The sequence below is a fragment of the Chiloscyllium punctatum genome, chromosome 45 (assembly GCF_047496795.1).
Source record: "Chiloscyllium punctatum isolate Juve2018m chromosome 45, sChiPun1.3, whole genome shotgun sequence".
NCBI lineage: Eukaryota > Metazoa > Chordata > Chondrichthyes > Orectolobiformes > Hemiscylliidae > Chiloscyllium > Chiloscyllium punctatum.
In genome coordinates, this window is record NC_092783.1 from 22,187,376 (window position 1) to 22,211,289 (window position 23,914).

At 43.4% G+C, this 23,914-nt stretch overlaps 1 protein-coding gene across 1 annotated transcript in view; it reads right to left on the reverse strand.

Annotated features, from left to right (window-relative positions):
• LOC140467218 (sodium-coupled monocarboxylate transporter 1-like) overlaps positions 1-23,914 on the reverse strand; it is a 92,301-nt gene that overhangs the window by 6,279 nt on the left and 62,108 nt on the right. The window contains exons 12-14 of the mRNA XM_072563441.1: positions 11,004-11,182; positions 3,034-3,137; positions 1,251-1,345 (exon numbers count right to left, since the gene is read on the reverse strand). Of these exons, the coding sequence (XP_072419542.1) occupies positions 1,251-1,345; positions 3,034-3,137; positions 11,004-11,182 (378 nt within the window). The remainder of the gene's footprint in view (positions 1-1,250; positions 1,346-3,033; positions 3,138-11,003; positions 11,183-23,914) is intronic.

Below are 23,914 nucleotides of genomic sequence, written 5' to 3' on the forward strand. Positions count from 1 at the left end.
GTAGTGATACTATGGGTCTGAGTGGGATGTCTGGTTTGTGCACTTTAGGTAGTCCATAGAATCTGGGGGTGTTGTTGCTTTCAGGTTTCATTCTTTGTAGGTCAAACCTGGTTATCTGTCCGTTTTTTTTGTAGGTTCCTCAGTGTGTTGTTTATCCTATTGGTGAGCTGTGGGGTGGGGTCAAACTCCCTCTTTTGGTAGGTGTTGGTATCTGCAAGTAGTTGCGCTTTTTGGATGTAGTCTGCTTTGTCCAGGATGACCGTTATTCTGCCTTTGTCTGCTGGTAGTATGATTATGTCCTTATTGTTTCTTAGTGATTTTAGTGCTTCCCTCTCCTTGGTGTTGAGGTTGAAAGCACTGCAGTACACCAGAACTGCAAAAAGAGGAAGAAGAACATCTATACAATGTATTCGCCAAAAACAGATACCCGCGCAATTTCATCAACAGATGCCTAAGGGAAAGACAACGGAATGAAGACATGCCGCAACCCAAAGGACTAGCCACACTACCATACATCAAGAGCATTTCCGAACTGACAGCCAGACTACTGCGACCACTAGGACTCATAACAGCACACAAATCAACAGCCACTCTCAGACAACTCACCAGAACGAAAGACCCAATACCCAGCATGAGCAAAACCAATGTAGTGTGCAAAATCCCATGCAAGGACTGTACAAAACACTACATAGGACAAGCAGGAAGACAGCTAACGATCCGCATCCATGAACACCAACTGGCCACGAAACGACACGACCAGCTATCCTTAGTAGCCATACATGCAGATGACAAGCAACATGAATTCGACTGGGACAACACTACTATTATAGGCCAAGCCAAACAGAGAACAGCCAGGGAATTCCTAGAGGCTTGGCACTCATCCACATATGCAATCAATAAGCACATCGACCTGGATCCAATATACCAACCACTGCAGCGGACAGCTGGAACTGACAACCAGAAGCGGCAGATTCAAACCACTACAAAGCCAAAGAAAGATCACAGAAGCGCTTCACAGGAGGCTCCCAAGCACTGAGGATGTCACCTAGACAGGGGACGAAATGTCTGCAACACAAATTCCCAGCTCAGCGAACAGAACCACAACAATATATTGTAAATAATTGCAGCCACAGCACTGATCCCTGTGCTACTCCATTAGTTACAGGTTGCTATCATGAAACAACGCCTTTATCCTAATTCTTTGTCTTCGATTAATAAGCCAATCCTTTATGCTAATCATTGTCGAGTACCAGTGCACGCAGACTTCTGTTGACATAGATGTTGTAGCAGAGCGAATCCTTGTAAGTCATCAGGAGCTTCTTGTCCACCACATTGTTCTTCCCTCCTGTGGGAATCAGTAGTGGATTCAGTGCACATCAATCACATGACAAGAACAACATCTCTGAAAACTTACTGAGATTGGAGAAATGCTAGGTGATGGAAAAGCGCAGCAGGTCAGGCAGCATCCAAGGAACAGGAGAATCGACGTTTTGGGCATCAGCCCTTCTTCAGCCCTTCCTGAAGAAGGGCTGATGCTGGAAACGTCGATTCTCCTGTTCCTTGGATGCTGCCTGACCTGCTGCGCTTTTCCAGCAACACATTTTCAGCTCTGATCTCCAGCATCTGCAGTCCTCACTTTCTCCTCGCAATGCTAGGTGATGTCAGGAGCAAACAGCTGATCACAGTCACCATCACTAGTGGAGGCCAAACATGGCCTATGGCCATACTAATCTCAAAATGACTAATCTCGGATGCTAAGCAAACTCAGGTCTGGTTAGTACCTGGCTAGGAAACTGCCTGGGAACACCAGGTGCAGTAGGCTTTAGAAGGCTCTTGTGGTGCAGTGGTAATGTCCCTACCTCAGGCCAAGAAGCCTGGGTTCAAGTCCCACTTGCTCCAGAAGTGTGTGGTCACATATTTTGAACAGTTTAATTAAAAAATATGTAGAGGCCAAATGAGGAGCCTTGTGGCAGTGACAGTATCCCTGTCCCTTGGGCCAAAATGTCCAGTTTCATTGTCCCACCTACGCCACACACCCGTGTAAACACATGAACTGGCTGATTAAAATATCTAGAGACCAGCTGTCAGTTTGATTAAATTATCTAGGGGTGTGAAGAGACTGGCAGAGTCATTCCGTCACACTGTAACAGTCAGCTAAAGGGAAGCTTTGGCAAACTCTGATCAGGTACTTTCTGTCTTTCAGACAGTGTCATCTTCACAACAAAACGTTCACAATGTTTGAAGTTTAAGGATAGCCACAGGAATTGAGCTATGATGGCTTTTTTGGATGAAAGTAAACTAATTTTACATAAATAATGTCTCAGAAGGTTCAGTCAATTTCAATTTGTGAAGATTAAAAAGAACCCTGCAGCAAAAGCAAAGTACAGCTGATACTGTATGTCTGAAATAACGGTATCATCTGTGGACAGAGAAATGAAGTTAATGTTTCAAGCTGAAATAAACTTTGCACTTGATGTCAGTAGCCAGTTTGACTCCACTATTGGAGGAAACTTGAGCACTTGCTTGATTTTATTAGCAATACAGTGTGTCAATGCTGAAAATTCAAAGGATGGATCCCCAAACTCATTCTTACAGAGCTTCTGCTGTAAAGTGTGAACCTACAATCTCATTGCCATAGGGATCAGCTGCAGTGCAGGTTCCCAGAGGGAACAGCTGCAAAGTATGGGTCCCCAAACTCCTTGCCATGGGGATGTGGCGCAAAGTGCAGATCCATAATTTCATTTCCACAGGGATTAACCACAGTGTCGATCCCCAAACCCATTCTGATGGGCATTTGCTGAAAAACATGGATCCCTAAACTCATTTAGTAGGATCCTGCTGCAAAGTGAGGATGCCAAAACTCATTCCTGTTCAGGATGGTCGGTCGCTCGTATTTGGCCAGAGCTGTGTAAGAGAACATGCTGATTTTTTTTATTATTGCACACAATTAATATTGCTTTATAGCTCTTTAAAATACTGTTACCATCTCACCAGCCTATGAAACCCTGATAAACTCACAGAGTAAGCACCCACCTGTCAGGAAACTGACTATGAGACCAACAACCATGACAACCAGTGTACCGATTGGGCTCAAGTAAAGATACGAGAGTGAATACAAAGTGTCTGCGATTGCTGGCCTGAAATTGAAAATGAGAAAACAATTGAAGGTTGTCAACTAAAATGTTTGTTAGCACAGAACTTAAACAATGCAAAAAGGAAACTGGGAATTAAAGCCTTCTGATAACTACAAAGACCAATAGCTTCAAATTCTAGACTCCTTTTAGGAATGCTGAAGTTTAAGGATGGTATTGAAGTATGGCAAAGATCAAATGTGTTTTATTGTGAAGTAGATCGTTGATAAAACGGAGCTTAGATTGAGGAGTATAATTGTTCATTTACTGTTGTTCCAAATCTAAAGCCTGACTCTCTGCTGCCTGCATATCTGCTAAATTGGGATATTTTCAATCTATAACACAGTTCATGACTAAATTGGTATCCTTAATAGAAAATAATAATTTGGGGAACTGAAATGTCACTTGTAGAGTAAAATCTTATGAAGGTAAACTTTTGAGATCAGTCATTATCCACCATCTTCAAAACTCACCACCCTGCCAGTGACACACAGTGGTTGTTCTATCATGTATACACTTCAGGAACTTGCCAAAGCTCTCTTCTACCTAGAAAGACAAGGGCAGCAGATGTGTGGAAAATGATCACCGACATGTTCCCCTTTAAAACACTCTCCATCCTGACTTGGAACTTTATTGTCGCTGAATGAAATCCTGGAACTCCCTTCCTAATATCATTGTGGATATCGCGCTACTACAACATAAGACCATAAAACCATAAAGTAAAGGAGCAGAATTAGGCCATTAGCCCCATCAAGACTGCTCCAGTTTTCAATTATGGCAGATACGTTTCTCAACGTTCATAAAAGTTCATAAGTTCATAAGATATAGGAGCAGAAATCAGCCATTTGGCCCACCAAATCTGCTCCGCCATTCTATCCTCACACCCATTTTCCTGCCTTCTCTCCATATCCTTTCAACCCATTACCAATTAAATTCCTAATGCCTGAAATATTGATTTTCCTGTTCCTCAGATGCTTCCTGATCTGTTGTGCTTTTCCAGCACCACAGTCTTGACTCTGATCTCCAGAATTTGCACTCCCCACTTTCTCCCAATTAAAAATCTGTCTAGCTCCTCCTTGAATTTACTCACTGTCCCAGCATCCATTGCGATTTGGGGAAGCGAATTAGATTCACAACCCTTAGGGAGCAATAGTTTCTCCTCAACTGTTTTAAATTTGCTATCCTTTATCCTAAGAATATGATCTCTCATCCTAGAATGCCCCACAAAGAGAAACATCCGCTCCTTGTCAGTTTTATCCACACCTTTTTATCATCTTCAATATATCAATGTGATCACCCCTCATTCTTCTAAATTCTCCTGACTGCTCCCTGTAACTTTTGATCCCTTTACTAATAAAGAACCTGTCTGCCTGAAAGGCTCTCATTGACTTGGTCTCTATTGCCCTCTGTGGCAGAAAGTTCCATAGATGCACCATCTTCTATGTGACGAAATTCCTTTTCACCTCAGTTATAAACAGCCATCCCTTCACTCAGAGGCTGTGTCCTTGGGTACTCATATCTCCTACTATTGAAAACATCTTCTCTATGTCCAGTCTATCCAGGTATTTCAATGAGATCCTCCTCATCCTTCTAAACTCCATTAAGTACAGACCCAGAATCATTAACCACTCCTCATATGATCCCTCCTTCATTCCCAGGATCACTTTTATGAACCTTCTCTGGATCCCCTCTAATACCAGTATATCGTTCCTTAGATATGGGAACAAAACTGTTTGCAATATTCCCAATGTTGTCTGACCAAAACCTTTTCCAGAAGTAAATCTTGCTCTTACACTAGAGCACTCTCGAAATAAATGCCAACATTGCATTAGCCTTCCGAACTGCCAACTGATCATGCAATCTTAACCTTAAGAGAATCCTAAACTAGGACTCCAAACTTGCTTTGTGCTTCAGATTTCTGAAGCCTTTTCACGTTTAGAAAATAATGTTCCTACCAAAGTGCATAACGGCACACTTTTCCACAATGTGTTCCATCTGCCACTTCTGTGCCTACTCTCCTAACCTGTCTAAATTCCTCTACAGCTTCTCTGCCTCTATATTACCTGTTCCTCCACTTATCTTTGTGTCATCTTCAAACTAAGCAACAAAGCTGACAGTTCCTTTGTCATGATCGTTAATGTTTAATATGAATAGTTGTGGTCCCAACACTGACATTTGCATAACTCCATTAGTCACCAGCTGCTATCATGAAAAAGACTCCCTTATCCTCTTCTTTCTGCCAGTAAGCCAATTCTCTATCCTTGCCCCTAATAACATGGGATCTTATTTAGCAGTCTCCTGTGCAGCAAAAGCCATCTGGAAATCCAAATACATACTGTCCACTAGCTCTCCTTTGTCTAACTTGCTCATTACTCCCTCAAAGAATTCTAATAGATTTGTCAGGCATGATCTTCCCTTGGCGAAACTGTGCTGACTTTATTTTACCATGCACTTTGAAGTTCCCCACAAACAAACGTTGCCAAATTCCCCTGTGCGTTAATTGGTCTATAATGTCTTTTGTCTTCCTGACTCACTTGCTGTCTCTTTTAATTTGGGCTGGGCAATTCCTCCTGCTGAACATTCTCTCTGGATTACAGCCCCCTGCTAAATCATTTTCAACCCTCTCATCAGCACCGGCAAACCTCCTCATAAGGATGCTGATCCCATTGTTGTTCAGGTCCAACCCATCTGTCCAATCCACCAATCTCAAAAGCTCTCCCTCCTGCACTACCTCTCCATTCATCTTTCTAACTTCCTATTTCTCCTCATGAATATGGGGGTCCTGAAGCAATGCACATCTTTTGGTCCTTTTTTTTAAACCTACTTCCTAGCTCCCAAAATTGTACTTGCAGCACCTCATACCTATGGTCATTGATATCAAAATGTACTTCAATCTTTTTGTCCCTCCCCCTTCAGAATGTTTTGCAGCTGTTCAGTGACATCCCTGACCCTGGCAAACAAACCACCTATGGCACCAGAGAGGAACATACCATTTTGAGTGAGTGAGCTGACAACTCAAGACAATCCGCATCACTGAGAAGAGTCAACAAAGTGATAATCTGGAAACAGGAAGACCAACAGTGGACCTGTGTGTGCCTCTGAAGCAATGACATTTGGGTTAAAGGGAACAGAGAGCAGAAAGATCCAGAGCAAAGAGACTGGAGGCAGAGCTAGTTCAACAAAACTAAATCATGACATCTCACGTGACCAATAAGTAATTGATGGATATTTCTCTCTTTTTAAAAAAAATCAGAATTGTGGGTGGTGTAAATCAGAAACAAAAACAGAAGTTGCTGGAAAAGCTCAGCAAGGCTGGCAGCATCTGTGAAGAGAAATCAGAGTTAATGTTTCGGGTCCGCTGACCCTTCCTCAGAACTGCTAAGGAAGATTCACCGGAACCGAAACATTAACTCTGATTTCTATTCACAGATGCTGTCAGACTTGCTGAGCTTTTCCAGCAACTTCTGTTTTTGGTATTTCTGTTGTTGTGATTGGATATTGATTTAAATTTAGATCATAAATACAGTTTTTAAACCTCACATAGATAATCTTAAAAAGGAAAATGGAAAGCTCAGAGAGTGCATGAGAAAGCATTGGCAGGTAGAATTAAGGAAAACCCAAAGGGTTTTTTTAAATATATAAAGAGGAAGAGAATAACTGGGGAAACAGAAGGTTCTATTAGGAGCAGAGAGACAATGTGTGTGGGGATGTAAAAGGTATGGGCACAGACCTCAATTAATACTTTGTTTTTACAATGAAAAGGATGCTGTCAATATAGATATCAGGGTGATGGAATGTGAAATATCAAAGTAAATCAACATAGGGAGGAGGTACAGGTGGTTTTAGCAGTCTTCAATATGTTGGCCTACATAAGATGTTAGCGAGTTTTCTGAAGATTTGTAGTTCAGGTTGAGGTTCTGGATGTAGGTTTGCTCACTGAGCTGGAAGGTTCATTTTCAGATGTTTTGTCACCCTACTAGGTAACGTCTTCAGTGGGCCTCCAGGCAAAGCACTGTTGATAATTCCTGCTTTCTATTTATATGTTTGGGGTTTTTTTGGGGTTGCTGACATCATTTCCTGTGGTGATGTCATTTCCTGTTCTTTTATCGGGGGTGGTAGATGGGTCTAACTCGATGTGTTTTTTGATAGAGATCTGGTTGGAATGCCACGTTTCCAGGAATTCTCGTGAGTGTTTCTGTTTGGCTTGTACTAGAATGGATGTATTGTGCCAGCTGAATTGGTGTCCTTCCTCATCTGTATGTAAGCATACTAATGAAAGAGAGTCATATCGTTTTGTGGCTAGTTGTTGTTCATATATCCTGGTGTCTAGTTTTCTGCCTGTCTGTCCAACGGAGTGTTTGTTACAGTCCTTGCACGGTATTTTGTAAATAACATTAGTTTTGCTTGTTACCTGTTTAGGGTCTTTCAAGTTCATTAGCTTCCCTATCAGCCAATGGGCAACTTCAAACCAGCGTCTACAGGAAATCAACACATACGGACCAAATATTGAATAGAGAGGCAATCACCCCAACATCCACAAATGAAGCTGCATCAGAACATTATTCCAACGAGCCACCACACACTGCAGCACAGAGGAACTACGCAGAGCAGAGGAAAATCACCTACACAGTGTATTCAAAAAGAACGGGTACCCAATGAACACAGTCCACTGATTTCTTAGCAACAAACCCAAACAAGCAGACAAAAGACATCCAGAAACCCTAGTCACTCTCCCCAACATCAAAGGTATCTCGGAAATGACTGCTAGACTACTCGGACCCCTTGGCATCATGGTAGCCCACAAACCAACCAACACACTAAAACGGAGATAGATAAATTTGAGATAGATAAATTTCCGACAAAGGTATTAAGGGATATAGGCTGAAGGCAAGTATATGTAGTTAATTAGGGGCACAGATCAGTCATGATCTTATTAAATGGTGGAATGCTCAAGGGGCCGAATGGCTCACTCCTGTTCCTATGTTTCGTAAGGTTTTTGGTAAGGTCCCTTGTGGCAGATTAGTCAACAGAACAACAGGGCGGCATGGTGGCACAGTGGTTAGCACTGCTGCCTCACAGCGCCAGGGACCCGGGTTCAATTCCCGACTCAGGTGACTGACTGTGTGGAGTTTGCACGTTCTCCCCGTGTCTGCGTGGGTTTCCTCCGGGTGCTCCGGTTTCCTCCCACAGTCCAAAGAGGTGCAGGTCAGGTGAATTGGCCATGCTAAATTGCCCGTAGTGTTAGGTAAAGGGGTAAATGTAGAGGAATGGGTGGGTTGCGCTTCGGCGGAAGAAATCTAATCTAAACAGTTCATATGATTCAGAGCAAAGTTGCGCTTTGAATCCAAAACTAGGTGAATGACAGAAAGCAGAGCATGATTGAAGAGGGATGTTTCCAGTGGGTTCCACCAAGATCTATGCTACAGCCCTTGCTGTTTGTGGTGTATATTAATGATTTGGAATTAAATGGATGGGGCAGTAGGGATTAGGTAGTAAACGGCAGGATGATATCAAGGGACTGGTCAGCTGGACAGAGTTTGGGAAATGGAATTCAACCTGGAAAATTGGGAAGTAGTGCACCTAGGGAAGGTGAATAAGTCAAAGGATTACATTACTTTCCAGAGTTCTATCATTTTTAATGAAGATGAAAGGGAATTTGGTGTGTACGTGACTGGGCCTTGAGATAGCAGGACAGGAAGTTAAGGTATTATGAAGGCCTATGGGATACTTGCCTTTATTAGTTGAAGTGCAGAGCATAAGAGCTGGGAGTTTATACTGGAACTTTATGCTGAAAATGTATAAACACTGGTTCGCTTACAACTAAAGCACTGAATACAGTTCTGGTCAACAGGATGTGATTGCCCTAGAAAGGGTGCAAAGGAGATTAACCTGGATACTGCCTGGGCTGGGTGGTCTGAGCCATGAAGAAAGATTGGATAAGCTATGGTTTGTTTTCTGTTGAGCAGTGACGTTTGAGATAAGACTGATAAAGGGGTAACGATTATGAAGGGCATAGACAAGGTGAAGAGGAAATTACCCTTCTAATTATCAGAGGAGTCAATATCCAACAGGCATAAATTTAAGGAAAGAAACACAAGATTAAGATGGAAAATGAGGAGTAACTGAATGGATTGCCTGTAAGGGTGATTGAGTCATTAACTCTCAAAACATTTAAGCAATATTTCAATATTCCCATGCATTGTCATAACCTCCAGTACTATGGGACAACAGCTGGACAATGGGATCACTGTAGTCAGATGTTCGTTGACTGGTTTAAACCTGATGGGCTGACTGGCCCCCTTCTATATTGTAAATGTCTATGAGTCAGTGAAGAATCACTGAACATTGCCTACTTGACAAAGGCTGGCATGCACAAAAATGTATTTTATTCCTTGAATTTTAATTCCTTGTGTTTTGCATTGTTTCTCCAAGGATTCTGCCAAAGATTGAGTTGAATGTCAGAGAAGTTTTACCTTTATGTATTGACCAAAAGTACCCTCAGAGACTCCTTATCAGGGGATTTTGGAGAAATATTCCGTCCCACTGGGGTAGCACGCAGGAAATCAAGCCCCACTCTTCCTTGACTTATCACAAATGTCAAAGTTTTTAAAAATTACACACAATTCCCTCATTTCCCTGTCTTTCTGAACCATATTGACCAACAGTACAGACCAGGTTTCTGCACTTAATGAGAATGACTATTATGAATTACTAGACACTAATAAACAATTGCGAACTGTTGACATAACGTTCTACTAGTTAACACTCTAATCCCCTTATAACCTCCCATTCTACACACGTGCAGAGAGGAAAAAGAACATAGGAGAAATGGATGGAAGGAAAAACCAGAAAAGCTGCTCTAGTCTCTGTCCACAAGATTTGCTGAAATGATCCTTGAGATGTCTTTTACTGCAGTCAACTGTGTTTGTGGTGATCCAATTGCCCGTGACTATCTCATTCACACCCCCAAGCTGTTTAGTTGTCTCATATTAATCACATGACTTTTGCCAGGCAGAAGACCCTTGCCATCGAAAACTGGCCACTAGTTTAGACACCAATTAGTTGCTTATTACTGCCGAAAACTTCATTTATACCTATGTCCCCATTCCAGACTTTCACTGTTACTTGAACAAGCTGCTGTATTAACAGCATTTACAATGAGTGTCAGGCAATTTGCTTTTAAAAAGTGCAACAACCCTTCGTATTTTAAAAGAAGTGATTTTCTGATTTCAGCCCACCATTAAAAATACAGAAAACTAAAGAATTTACAGGGCATCAAAGAGGTCTGAAATAGGGGTTGGGGTTGAGGTTGGGAGGCAGTTATAGTGGGGATTTGGTGCAGTTTTCCATTGCTCCCATCATTAACAGTAATTATCATTCCTAGTGTGCTGAGAAACCTGGGCCTTTTAGAATCTTCCTCTTCTCTTCCCATATTGAGACCAATAAGACTGTTTAAAAAAAGCCACAACTTAGTCTAGGGATGGAAGCAGCCTTCCCACACAAAAAAGTCAGGAGAATATGTGTTCTTGACCAAGGTCAGAGGCTGCTAAACGAAGTTGAATCTCCACCTGATATATGACTGATGAAACTGCTCAACAAGCAGAAGCAAGTAAGAGAATGTATTGACAATTCTGTCTGTGCCAGGTGCCAAATGTTTGGTCAAGATTTGTTGAACTTATGACTTACCCAATTGTTACATTATGCAAATTTAATAAAAAGGAAGAAGAGGAGGAAGGCAGGGAGGAAGAAAACAAATGGTAAAGGTAATTTAACAGAGTGATATAATTTCCACAGCAGAACCAAACTACAATACTGTAGGAACATGAATACCCATGAACATTTTGTTCAAGGTCACCATTCATTTCACTTTACCTAGACGTCAGGTTTGATGCGGGACGTGTTGTTACTCTTGCTGATTGTGAGATATCCATGCATCCTGCTGTGCTGAGGGGTAACGGTCGACTTTGAACAGGTAGTGGTCGATAGACATGCTCACCAATTCCTATCCACATTGTCAGTATGAAAGCGGCACTAAGGCCAGATAGTGCACCCTGCAATCAAATAGGCAGCCGTTAGGTCAGTGACAATGTTTAAAACAGTAACAAAATTCAGCCACCAGATTCCACATCAAAGCAACTGGCTGAGAACCCTCATGCCTCTTGATATTCCACGAGTCTTATGATCTTAGGGTTTTATCCCACATTCTCAAAACTGAATTGTAAATTCCAACTCAACCCAAAGGAAGTTAAATTTTTCACAATCTCCTGAGGGGGCAGACAATGGTTGAGTTTAACATCTCATTCAAAAGAAAGGGCTGCACTCCCACAACCCTGTCCTGCAGTGTCAGACTACAGTCAGTGGGTTGCTGATTTACATTCTGTTGTGGTGGGTTGTCCAACTGAAAAGCTAATTGAAAATATACCAGACTGTTATTGGCTCAGTATGTTGGTAAAGTAACTAGGAATAATCAGACATTAGATCTTGTGTTTAATATTGAGTCTAATTCATACTTGCCCTTCATGTAGGGAGCAGGGTGAGGTCTGGAGTAGGGATAAGAACAGGAGATTTAGCAGTGGTGGGAGCAGGCATGTGGGCAGTGTTTTGATAGGGGTGAGGCAGGCTGTGACTCCGAACCATGATTCAGTGGCCAGTTTAAAGATTCACCAGCACCGAAAATAGTAGGAAATTTAAAGAGCAGGAAATTTGTGCCTATGGTGAGCTTCGACTAACACAGCAAAAAACATTGTGAATTGTCCATCAGCTCAAACAAACCCTGTCATTCCAAGAGCCCATCTGTCATAGACCTACCTTCTTTAGTCAACCACCTCAAACCATTCCTCTGTCAGCATAATTTACAGATACCTTACTGAACCCTCAATCTCCCTCCCTCTGAAAGATAGTGAGGCCCTGAAAACTCTCATGGCATTGCACAGAGGAGGATCTGGATGGTCTACAGTTTGCTACATACTCCTTAAAGTTGCTATGTGCTCTTCCATTAGTGATCAAAGGAAAAGGCCTTCCTACTGAAACAAATAAACCTGATTAGAGAGAGCAGGATCAACAGCTATGTGCTGACACAGAGAAACTGGATCCAGTGCTACAAGATGCTCATTAAACTAGGGCAAATAACAAATTTTTATCTACCTTTGGATGCTTGCAAGTAGGGAAGTCATGGTTGTTGGGATCTAAGAGCCCACTAGAAGGAATGGAGGTTATGACTACAGATCAGTCATAAAGCAGGTGCCTAGCACTTCTGTGATATAGATCCCAGAGGGTGCAGCAAATGTGGTGAGACAGTGCTGGTCTCTATTGTCAGACCACTGAAACAACTCCCATTGCTCTCCATAAGAAAACATAGCTCAGAATGTGAAGGACAGGACAATGACTGATGTATCTCGTTCCAGTGAAAACAAACACCCAGTACTCATTGCATCAGGTACCATTAAATACAGAAACACAATACTCCAATTGTTTCTGATCCAACTGAATATGCACACAAAGCACTCATGGTATCTCATCCCAGTAGATACACTGAGACAGCAAAGAGCTGTGGAATCTCAAAGGGGCTGAGAATGTACACATTTTGAATGATTCAGGAGATGAGCACATGCCAGCAAGACTCGCTTGTAGTGATCACAGATAAGTTGAGGGAATGATATTCCTGCTGGTTGAGGAAGACAGCTGGCTGGCAGTTTGGAGCCCTGATGCCCAAATGTATTCAGTCAATGGTTCTTTAGACTGTGAAATCCAGTCATAATGACAAAGCCGCTGGCTCTCTTGGCTAGACTCGGTTCACATTATTATACTTGGACTTCCGAAGAGAGTTTTGGAATAGTTGGGTTTATAGTTGAATGTTGGTATGTGTATTCACTGAGATGTGATGCAGTGTGTGCAGTGTATGAATTTGCTGGGAAAGATACAGTGAATGCCGGGTATTTACTGAGATGCTGGCTGTGAAGTCATACGGTGAGACTTATACTTGTTCATATACCAGTTTATAATACACTAAGTGCAGGGCATGCAGTCACTGGGACACGATTGCAGGGAGTGCAGGGCTTCTTCTATTCACTGGGACAGGCATATACTGAGTACACAATATATAGAACAATGAATGCTTGGCATGTGTATTCACGGGATGCCTCTGTCCATTGGGAAATTATGCACCGAGTGCAGCATGTGTATTCACTGGGACATGATGCAGTGACTGCTAAGTGTGCGTATTCCCTGAGATGTGTTACAGTGAGTGCTGTGTGTATATTAATTACAATTAGATATTTGAATGCTTGTCATGTATTCTCTGGAATGTGATACAGTGAATGCTGAGTGTATGTATTCCCTGGGGATGTATTACAGTGAGTTCACGATATGTCTGTTTACTGAGATTTAGGTTATTGCACCATGTTTGGGTTCTACAGGCTTGTTGACAGATCTGGTCATACTGGAAAGTATTTGTGTCAAGCTTTGTGCAAAATCCTATGCCATATCATTGTTGGAGTCTTCCACAGCAGTTGCATTCCAGTTTTCTGGCAAACTTCCCAAAGCACTAGGGTTCTTGTTGCATTTGCCCATCAACATTCTGTAAACTTAATCTTGGAAATCCTGATTTAGGTCCTCTCCAATGCAATGTGCGTAACTTCACTATCCGACAATTTGGCACCACACTACCCTTGCCCTTGTGTTGCTGCTGCATAGGTGTCATACAGCATAGAAATAGGCCCTTCTTCCCACCATGTATATACTGACAAATAAACCCCAAATTACACAAATCCCATTTACCTGCACTTGGTGTTGAGCATGTTATACACTTATCCAGATGCTTCCTACATGTTGCAAGAGTACTTGTCTCTACCACCCTCTCAGGACCCTGAGGTCTTGGGCACATCTGCCAAGGGGAAGAGATTCTCACAATCGATAGTCTGTGCCTCTCATAAATTTGTATCCCTCAATCAGACTCGTCCCTCAGCCTCATCTGCTCCAAGGAAAACAAACCCAGCCAATCCAGTCTCTCCACATAACAGACACCTTTCCGCCCAGGCACATCTTGGTGAATCTCCTTGCACCCTCTCCAATGCAATCAAGTCCTTCTGAATGTGTGGTGACCAGAACTGCACACAGGATTCCCACTGTGGCTTAACCAATGTTTTATAAACTTGGAACAAGACTTCCTTACTCCTGTAAGAAGAAACTGAGGACTGCAGATGCTGGAGAGTCAGAGTCGTAAAGTAGGGAACTGGAAAAGCACAGCAGGAAAGGCAGCGTCTGAAAAGCAGAAGAGTCGATGTTTTGGGCATAAGCACTCCATCAGGAATGTGGAGGGGGATAAGGGATGACCGATAATAGAGGGGTGGGAGTGGGCTAAGGGGAAGGAAGGTGGGGAGGCGGTAGATGGATGTGGGTGTTGGCCAGGCTAATTGAGAAAGGGAGGGTGGACCAGATTGATGGGAAGGAAGATGGACAGGTCAAGAGGGCAGTGCCATGTTAGATCTTGGATGAGGTGGAGGGAAGGAGATTTGGAAACTAGTGAAGTCACTGAAGATACTGTGTGGTTCTAGGGACTGGAGGTAGAAGATGAGGCATTCTTCCTCAGGCGGCTTTGCTTTGGTGGTCGAAGAGCCCATGGCATGCGTGTCCTTGGAGGTGTGGGAGGGGGAGTTGAAGTGGTCCGTCACAGGACGGTGGAGTTGATTGGTGCATGTCCCAGAGATGTTCCCTGAACTGCTTCACGAGTTGACATCCTGTCTCCTCAGTGTAGAGAAGACCAGATCAAGAGCAACAATGCAGCAGGTGAGGTAGGTGGATGTGTAGAAAAATCTCCACTGAATGAGAAATGATCCTTTGTGGCCTTGGATGGAGGTGAAGGGGGAAGTGTGGGTACAGGTCTTACACCTCATGCGGTGAGAAAAGGTGCCGGTTGTGGAGGATGAGTCGGTGAGGGAGGGGGCGCGGAACTAACAAAGGAGTCATGGAGGGAATGGTCTCTGCAGAACACAGATAGGGGTGAGGAGGGAAACATATCTTTGGTGGTGGGGTCTGACTGTAGGTGGCAGAAATGGCGGAGGATAACCTGCTGTGTCTAGAGATTCAAGGGGTGGAAGATGAGGACTCGGGGTTCTATTTGTTGCAGTTAGATGGTTGGGGTTCAAGCTGCAGGAAGTGGAGGAGGTGTGCTGGAGGGCATTGTTGACAATGTGGGAGGGGAAATTGCAGACCTTGAAGTAGGAGGCCATCTGGGATGTCCTGGAGTGGAATTGCTCCTCCTGATTTTCCTGCACGCCCACCTCATCTACTGCGTAATCTCCTCTACATCAGGTAGACAAGACATCAACTCGCTGAATAGTTCAGGAAACGTGTCTAGGACACACGCACCAAACAACTGCACAATCCTGTAGCCAACCACTTCAACTCCCTCTCCCACTCCTCCAAGGACATGTAAACCTTGGGCCTCCTCCACTGCCAAATCAAAGCCTCTCGCCAACTGGAAGAAGAATGCCTCATCTTCCACCTTGGATTCTGACAATGACAGCATTGACGTCACTAATTTCCAAATCTCTTCCCCCCCCCCACCCCCCACCTCAACCCAGACCCAACCCTTCAACTTGGCACGGCTCTCTTTGGCCTGTTCTACCTGTCCACCTTCCTTCCCACCCATCCACTCCACCCTTCCCATCAACCTGTCACAATTAACCCCCACCTGCATCCACTTATTGCCTTCCCACTTACCTCTCAGCCCTTTTTCCCCCTCCACATTCCTATGAAACGTTAACTCTCCCACGCTTCGGATGCTACCCGAGCTGCTGTGCTTTTCCGGCGCCACACTTTTCAACTCTTCCTTACTCTTATGGTCTACACCATGAAGGCAAACAACCCTTCTTCACCACTCTGTCTATCTGTACTGACATTTTCAGGGATCTATGAATTGTACACCAAGATCCCTAATTTCTATATGTCTCTAGGGACCTACCATTCATTGTATATATCCTTCCTTTATTAGAGGTCCCAAAATTTCTCATCTCACGCTTGTCAGGATGAAATTTCATCTTCCATTGCTCTTCCTAATTTCCCCAGCTGATCAATATCAGACTGCAGCCTGAGACCATCTTCCTCATTATCAACACTTCCAAGTTTTGTGTCATCTGCCAACTTACTAATTATATTTTCTACATTCACATCCATGTTATTAATGTATATAGCAAACTGCAACTGTCCCAGCATTGATCCCTGTGTTAAACTGCTGTTCGTGAGCTTTTAATCACATAAATAACCCTTCACTATCCTTGGCCACCTAAGTTAAGTCTTTTTATTAAGCTTGCCAATTTGCCATGGATTCCATGGTCTCTTTCCTTTTGATTCTGGATTAATGGTACTGGAAGGGCAGCTGCCTGAACTGCTGTGCTCTTCCAGCACCACTAATCCAGAATCTGGTTCCCAGCATCTGCAGTCATTGTTTTTACCTCTTTCCTTTTGAGCCAGTTTTCCATGTGGGACCTTGTCAAAACCCTCACTGAAGACCATGTAAATCATATCAATTGCACTGCGATCATCAAATATTTAGTCACCTTTTTCAAAAAATTCAATTAAATTAGTCAGACAAGATCTCCCTCTAATAAATCCATGCTGATTATCTCTGATAAATCCCTACCTTTCTGGGTACTGATTAATCCAATTTATCAGAATTTTTTCCAACTACATCCCGACCACTAGATTAGGTGGTCTGTAATTAGATAGACTATCTCTGTTATCATTCTGAACAAAGGAACCACGTTAGCCATCCTCCAGTTATCTGGCACTTCATCTGTTGACAGTGGAGTATTAGATATCTCCACGAGAATTTCAGCAATCTCCTCTCTTACTTCTCATAGCAGCCTGTGATACATTTCATCAGGCCCTGGGGTTTTATGCATCTTTATGCCTGCCAAAATATCTAATGCCTCTTCCTCATAAATCTTGATTGAGAACCTCAACATCCCAACTGAAATCCTGGTTACAATGTCTTTCCCTGCTGCGAATACTTATACTGAGAAATATTCACTTAAGACTATACCTACATCCAATTGTTCTATGCACAGGTTGCTACTTTGGTCTCTACACAGACTGTTTCCCTGGTAATCCTCATACTTTTTCTGTGATTTTGCTATATATCTGCTCCTCTATCTTTCTCTGACTATTGGAGGGCTGTGGTATAATCCCAGCAAGGTAATCACCTCTTTTTTTTTATTTCTAACTTCTCCCAAGGTGGCCTTCAATAGAAAGACCCTTTGTGGATAGCCTCCCTCATTACTTCAGAGATGGTTTCCTTTATCAATAATGTAATAGCCAACCTCTACTACTCCTTCACCAATCACACATAAAACTTCAAAACCCTGGAATGCTGAGCTGTCTCTCTTGTCCTTCCTTCAGCCGTGGCTCAGTGAATGCAACAGTACCATAGTTCATCCACCTTGCCAGTCAAGCTCCTTGCATTCCCTCTATATTTGATTGAGCAAGGTCCAATGTTACATCTAGAGTGTACCGCATTCCCATGCCAAATCAGTTTAAAATCTCCACAACAGCATGAGAAACTGTCTATACCAACTATTTTAGCCACGCATTCTTCTGATTGATCTTTCTATTCTACTCACTGTGACACTGGAAGTAATCTGGAGGTTACAACCTTAGTAGTCTTCCTCTTTAATCCACTACCAAGCTCGTGAAATTCCTGTTGCAGGACCTCATTTTTTCTACTTGTGCCATTGATACCGACATGTACCACAACCGCTGAGCGTTCACCCTCCCTCTTCAGAATGGCCTGCAGCCCCACTGGGGCATCCCTGACTCTGGCACCAGGAAGACAACATACCATTCAAGAGTCTTATTTCCTGCCACAGAACCACCTGTCAGTTCCCCTTACAATCAAGTTCCCAATCAATAAAGGGCTCCTAAACATTGCTCTCCCCATTGTACAGCAGCGCCAAACATGGTACCATAAACCTGAAAGGCCATTTACCCCAACAGATCCAACACAGTATAGCTCTTTGAAAGAGGGATGGCCTAGGTGGCCCCTGCACTGCCTGTCTGTACTTATTAGTCTTCCAAGAAGTCACCCACACTCTTCTGCCTGTGTAGTCCTTATTTGTGTGAATAACTTACTAAACTTGCCATCCATGACATCCTCAACATCATGGATGTTCCACAGTGAGTCTATCTGCAGCTCCAGCCACTCCATGCAGGGAATCAAGAGATGCATTTCAACTTACTTCCTGTATACATGGACACTAAAAGTATCCCTGCTTTCCTACATATTTCAGGAGCAGCATTCATTAGGGCCAAGTTCTCCTGCCATTGTGAACCTTACCAACTACAAGCAATAAACGAGGAATTAATTACTCAAACTTACCCACAACTCACCAAATCAAATTTCTCCTCTCTCTTTCACTCTTTTTAACAAACTACAAACATAAGGACTTTACACTCTGTGTCCTTCCCGGCATCACTTTCTCAGTCCCAAATGTTATTTCCTAAGCAGTACAGGAAGTGTACCTGGTTTCTCATGCATTGCAGGAGCAGCATTTCACGGGCCAAGTTTACCATTTCCTCCTCTCTGCAAATACTTGGAAGTGTGTGGTAAAATAGGGTAAAGTCAACATGATTTCATCAAGGGGAGGTCATGCCTGCCAAATCTATTAGAGTTCTTTGAGGAGGTAACAAGCAGGTTAGACAAAGGAGAGCAATGGATATTATCTACTTGGACATCCAGAAGGCCTTTGTCAAAGTCCCGCACAGGAGGCTGCTGAGTAAGAGCCCATGGTTTTAGAGTCAAAGTACTAGCACGGACAAAAGATTGACTGTTTAGCAGAAAGCAGAGAGTGGTGGTAAAATGGTCCTTGTCAGGATGGCAGCCAATAACTAGTGGAATTCTGCAAGGTTGTGTTGAGACCACAACTTTTCATTTTATACGTTAATGATTTTGATGAAGGAACTGAGGGCATTCTAGCTAAGTGAACGGGCAGTTAGTATTGAGGATGCAGGGAGGCTGCAGAAATATTTAGACAGATTAGGAGACTGGGTAAAGAAGTGGCAGATGGAATACAACATGGGAAAGTGTGCGGTCATGCATTTTGGTAGGAAGAATAGAGGCACAGACTATTTTCTAAAAGGGGAGAAAATTCAGAAATCTGAAGTCCAAAAGGACTTGGAATTACTAGTCCAGGATTCTCTTAAGGTAAACTTGCAGGTTGAGTCATTAATTTGGAAGGCAAATACAATGCTGGGATTTATTTTGAGAGGACTAGAAGTATAAAAGCAGGGATGTAATTCCAAGGCTTTATAAAGCTATGGTCAGACCACATGTAGAATATTATGAGCAATTTTGGTCCCCACATTATGTCAGGAAGGATGTACTAGCCCTGGAGAGGGTTCACAAGAATAATCCCAAGAATGAAAGGCTTAACATATAACAAATGTTTGAGAACTCTGGGTCTATACTCGAGGGAGATTGAAAGGATGAGGAGGGGATCTACTTGAAACTTAGAGTATTGAAAGGCCTGAATACAGTGGATGTTGGGAAGATGTTGCCATTCACAGGAGAGACTAGGACCCGACGGCACAGCCTTAGAGTAAACAGAGAATCCTTTAGAATGGAGATGAGGAGAAACCTCTTCAGCCAGAGAATGGTGAATCTATGGAATTTGTTATAACAGAAGGCTGTAGAGGCCAGGTCATTGAGTATATTTAAGACTGAAATCTTGATTGTTAAGGGAATCAAGGGTTACAGGGAGAAAGGGGTTGAGAAACTTATCAGCAATGATTGAATGGCATAGTAGGTTCAAAGGACCAAATGGCTTAATTTCTGCTCCTATGTCTCATGGTCTTATTCTCCCGCTCCTGCTTCAAATAAGCCTGATTTGGGTCCCTTCCTCATATTTATCCAGAAGCTCTGCTGCAACCATCCACCCGTAGGTTCACTCTGCTCCTCTCTCACTGCTGCTCCAACTCAATGTGCTTAATGTTTCACAACAGATAGCTTTGACGATTTTGTGGTAAATCTATTCTCTATGTATGATCTGGAAGCTTCATGTGTACAATTAAGTGGTGATATGTTTTCATCATTACTGACTTGGTGTTCCACCATTATTACAGTTCTTCTGGATGTGAATAGATACAAGGATATGGACAATGTGAGAACACCATAGGTACCCCAACTATAGCTGTGGAGGGGGTCGTTAGGGCCGACTGCCTGCCCCTCTTCCACGTTAGAGCCCGGGTATCCTTGGAGAAGGAGCACGAGGTTTCCACCAACACCCTGGAGTTGTTCAGGGAGAGGTGGGCACCACAGGGAGTGGAGTGCATTATTTCCCCCGCCGACTCTATTTTGATTGAATCCCTGCCCTCCCCTTCACTGTTTGATCACTGGCCACTCGGGTGTTTCCTTTCTTTGTGGTGGTGGAAATTTGAATAAAGGTTCATGCACCTTGTGTCTTTCACTGTGTCTCACACCTGCACACACACAGCATGGGTGCTGGGCGAAAAAAAAAGCACCACGGGGAAAAAAAAGAGAAAAAAAAGATTTAAAAAAAAACAAAACAAATGAAGCACTTTTGAAATGTGGTCACTGTCAAAACCACAGAGTCATGGTCATAGAAATCGACAGCTCTTCACTGTAAAAGACCCTGCAGCTCATTATGTCAAGACTAAATATTCCAATCCCATCTTCCAGCACCTGGACCCATAACCTTGAATGCCTTGGCATCACAAGTGTACATCAAATACTACTAATAATAAAACATGGTAGTCAATTTGTGCACAGCAAGATCCCACAAATAAATAAACAAACAGGGGATTATCAGGTCCAGGCAGCGGGTTGTGGAGGGGGCCGTTAGGGCTAACTGCATGTGGTTACATTAGAGCCTGGGTGTCTCTGGAAAAGGAGCACACGGTGTCCACCGACACCCTGGAGTTGTTCAGGGAGAGGTGGGCGCCGTAGGGAGTGGAGTGCATTATTTCCCCCTCCAACTCTATTTTGATTGAATCCCTGCCCTCCCCTTCATGGTTTGATCACGCAGCATTGCCCTTTGATGTGAAGAGCACTGCTTGTCACTGGCCACTTGGGTGTTTTCTTTTCTTCCTGGTGGTGGAAACTGAACAAAGATTTGTGCACCTTGTGTCTTTCACTGTGTCTCACACCTGCACACATACAACATGGCTGCTGGGGATTGAATAAGCACTACCGCAGTTAGGCGGTAGTGTGGGGGTAAAAGAAAAAAAAATAAACAGGGGATTAACAGCTCCAGGCAGCAGGCAATGAAGGGGATTGTTATGCCCGACTGCCTGCCCCTCTTCCGCAGGTACGTCAAAGCCCGGATCCTTGGAGAAGGAGCACGCAGTGTCCACCAACACCCTTGAACTGTTTAGGGAAAGGTGGGCACCGCAGGGAGTGGACTGTATTATTCCCCCCTCCAACTCTATTTTGATTTAATCCCTGTCCTCCCGTTCACTATTTGATCATGCAGCATTGCCCTCCGAGAAGGACATTCCTTGTCACTGACCACTTAGGTGTTTCCTTTCTTCCTGGTGGTGGAAATTGAATAAAGATTTGCACACCTGTTGTCTTTCACCATGTCTCACACCTGCATACACCCACAATATGGTGCTGGGGAAAATATAAGCACCCCAGCAATTAGACAGTAGGGTAGGGGTAAAATATTAGAAAAAATATAATCAGGACATTTACAGTCTCCTGAGTTTAGGGAGAAAAAAAAGAAAAAAAAATATAACTGGGAGATTTTGAATCTCCTCAGTTTAGGGGACTGACTCTGAAAAAAAGAATAAACGGGATGAACAGGTCCAGGCAGCGGGATGTGGAGGGGGTTGTTATGGCCGATGCCTGCCCCTCTTCCACAGTTACATCGAAGCCTGGGTGTCTCTGGAGAAGGAGCATGAGGTGTCTGCCAATTCCCTCAAGCTGTTCAGGAAGAGGTGTGCACCGCGGGGAGTGGAGTGTTTTATTTCCCCCTCCAACTCTATTTTGATCTAATCCCTGCCCCCCCTTCACTATTTGATCATGCAGCATTGCCCTCTGAGAAGGACATTGCTTGGGTTTTTCCTTTCTTCCTGGTGATGGAAATTGAATAAAGATTTGTACACCTGATGTCTTTCAATGTGTCTCACAACTGCACACACACTGGGGAAAATATAAGCACTAAAAAAAGAGGGTTTGCAATCTCCTCAGCTCAGCAGACTGACTCTGAACTGGCTGGGCCACAGTCAGTGTGTTCCTGCTGCTGTTGATAAAAGTAAACAGGGAATTAACAGGTCCAGGCAGCGGGCATTGGAGGGGGTCATTATGGCCGATTGCCTGCTCCTCTTCCATGGTTACATCTGGCCCGAGTGTCCTTAGAAAAGGAGCACATGGTGTCTACCAATACCTTCGAGGGTTTTAGGGAGAGGTGAGCACTGCAGGGAGTGGAGTGTTTTATTTCCTCCGACTCAATTTTGATTTAGTCCCTGCCCTACCCTTTCACTTGTTGATCACGTGGCATTGCCCTTTTTCAAGAAGGTCACTGCTTGCCACTCAGGTGTTTCCTTTCTTCCTTGTGGTGGAATTTATACACTCATTGTTCATCTACTGTGTCTTACACCTGCACACACAATATGGGTACTAGGAAAAAATAAGCACTACTGCTTCAGGTGGTAGTGCGGGAGTTATATAAAAATAATTTAAAAAGAAAGAGAAAAAAAAACAGGGGATTAACAGGACTAGGCAGGGGGTTATTATGACTGAGATTTGCCCCTCTTCTACTGTTACATCTGGACCCAGGTGTCCCTCTAGAAGGTGCATACGGCATCTACCAACACCCTCGAGGTTTTCGGGGAGAGGTGGAGTGTTTTATTTCCCCCTCCAATTCTATTTTGATTTAATCCCTGCCCTCTCCACTTTTTCGATCACTTAGGCATTGCCCTGCGATGAGAAGGGCATTGCTTGTCATTGGCCACTTGGGTGTTTCCTTTCTTCCTGGTCAATAAGGAATGTCAATAAGGTTTTCTGCACTCATTGTTACTTCACTGTGTCCTTTGTCTGCACGCACGTGACATAGGTACTGGGGAAAAGTAAGCACTGCTACAGTTTGGCAGTATTGGATTCCTCCTCTAATTCTACTTTGATTTAGTCCCTATCTTCCCCTTCACTTTTTCAATCATGTAGGCACTACCTTTGAAGAAAAGGGCACTGCTTGTCTTTGGCCACTCAGATGTTTTTTCTTCCTGGTGGTGGAATACGAATAAAGTTTTGTGCATTCACTGTTTCTTCACTGTGTCCTCCATCTACATGCACACGACATGGGTGCTGGGGAGAATAAGCACGATTGCTGTTTGGCATTAGTGTGGGGGATTAATAAAAAAAAACAGGGATTCTTCCTTTAATTCTATTTTAGTTTCATGTAAGCATTGCTAGCTCTGGGCTTATGCTTCTTACTGGTTCTCTGGCCACATGGCCGATTTGCCTTGTGGTGGACTAGTAATAAAGTTATTGCGCTTGATGTTTTCACTGTGTCTTACACATACATATACAGAAGATGGGTGCTGGAAATATAAGCACTTCTGCTAGAAAAAAAATATAAACAGGGGATTCAGAATTCTCTCACTTCAGGGAGTGACTGAGCTAACAGGCCTGTTGGCCACAGCCAGGGTGTTCCTATTGTTTTTTTTTGAGAACTGATTTCTGAGCATGCTGGCCACGTAGCCAGTGTGGTACTGTTCTATTTCAGTTCTCACTAGGGAACTGTTGTTGTTTTGCTGCTGGTTGCAGCCTG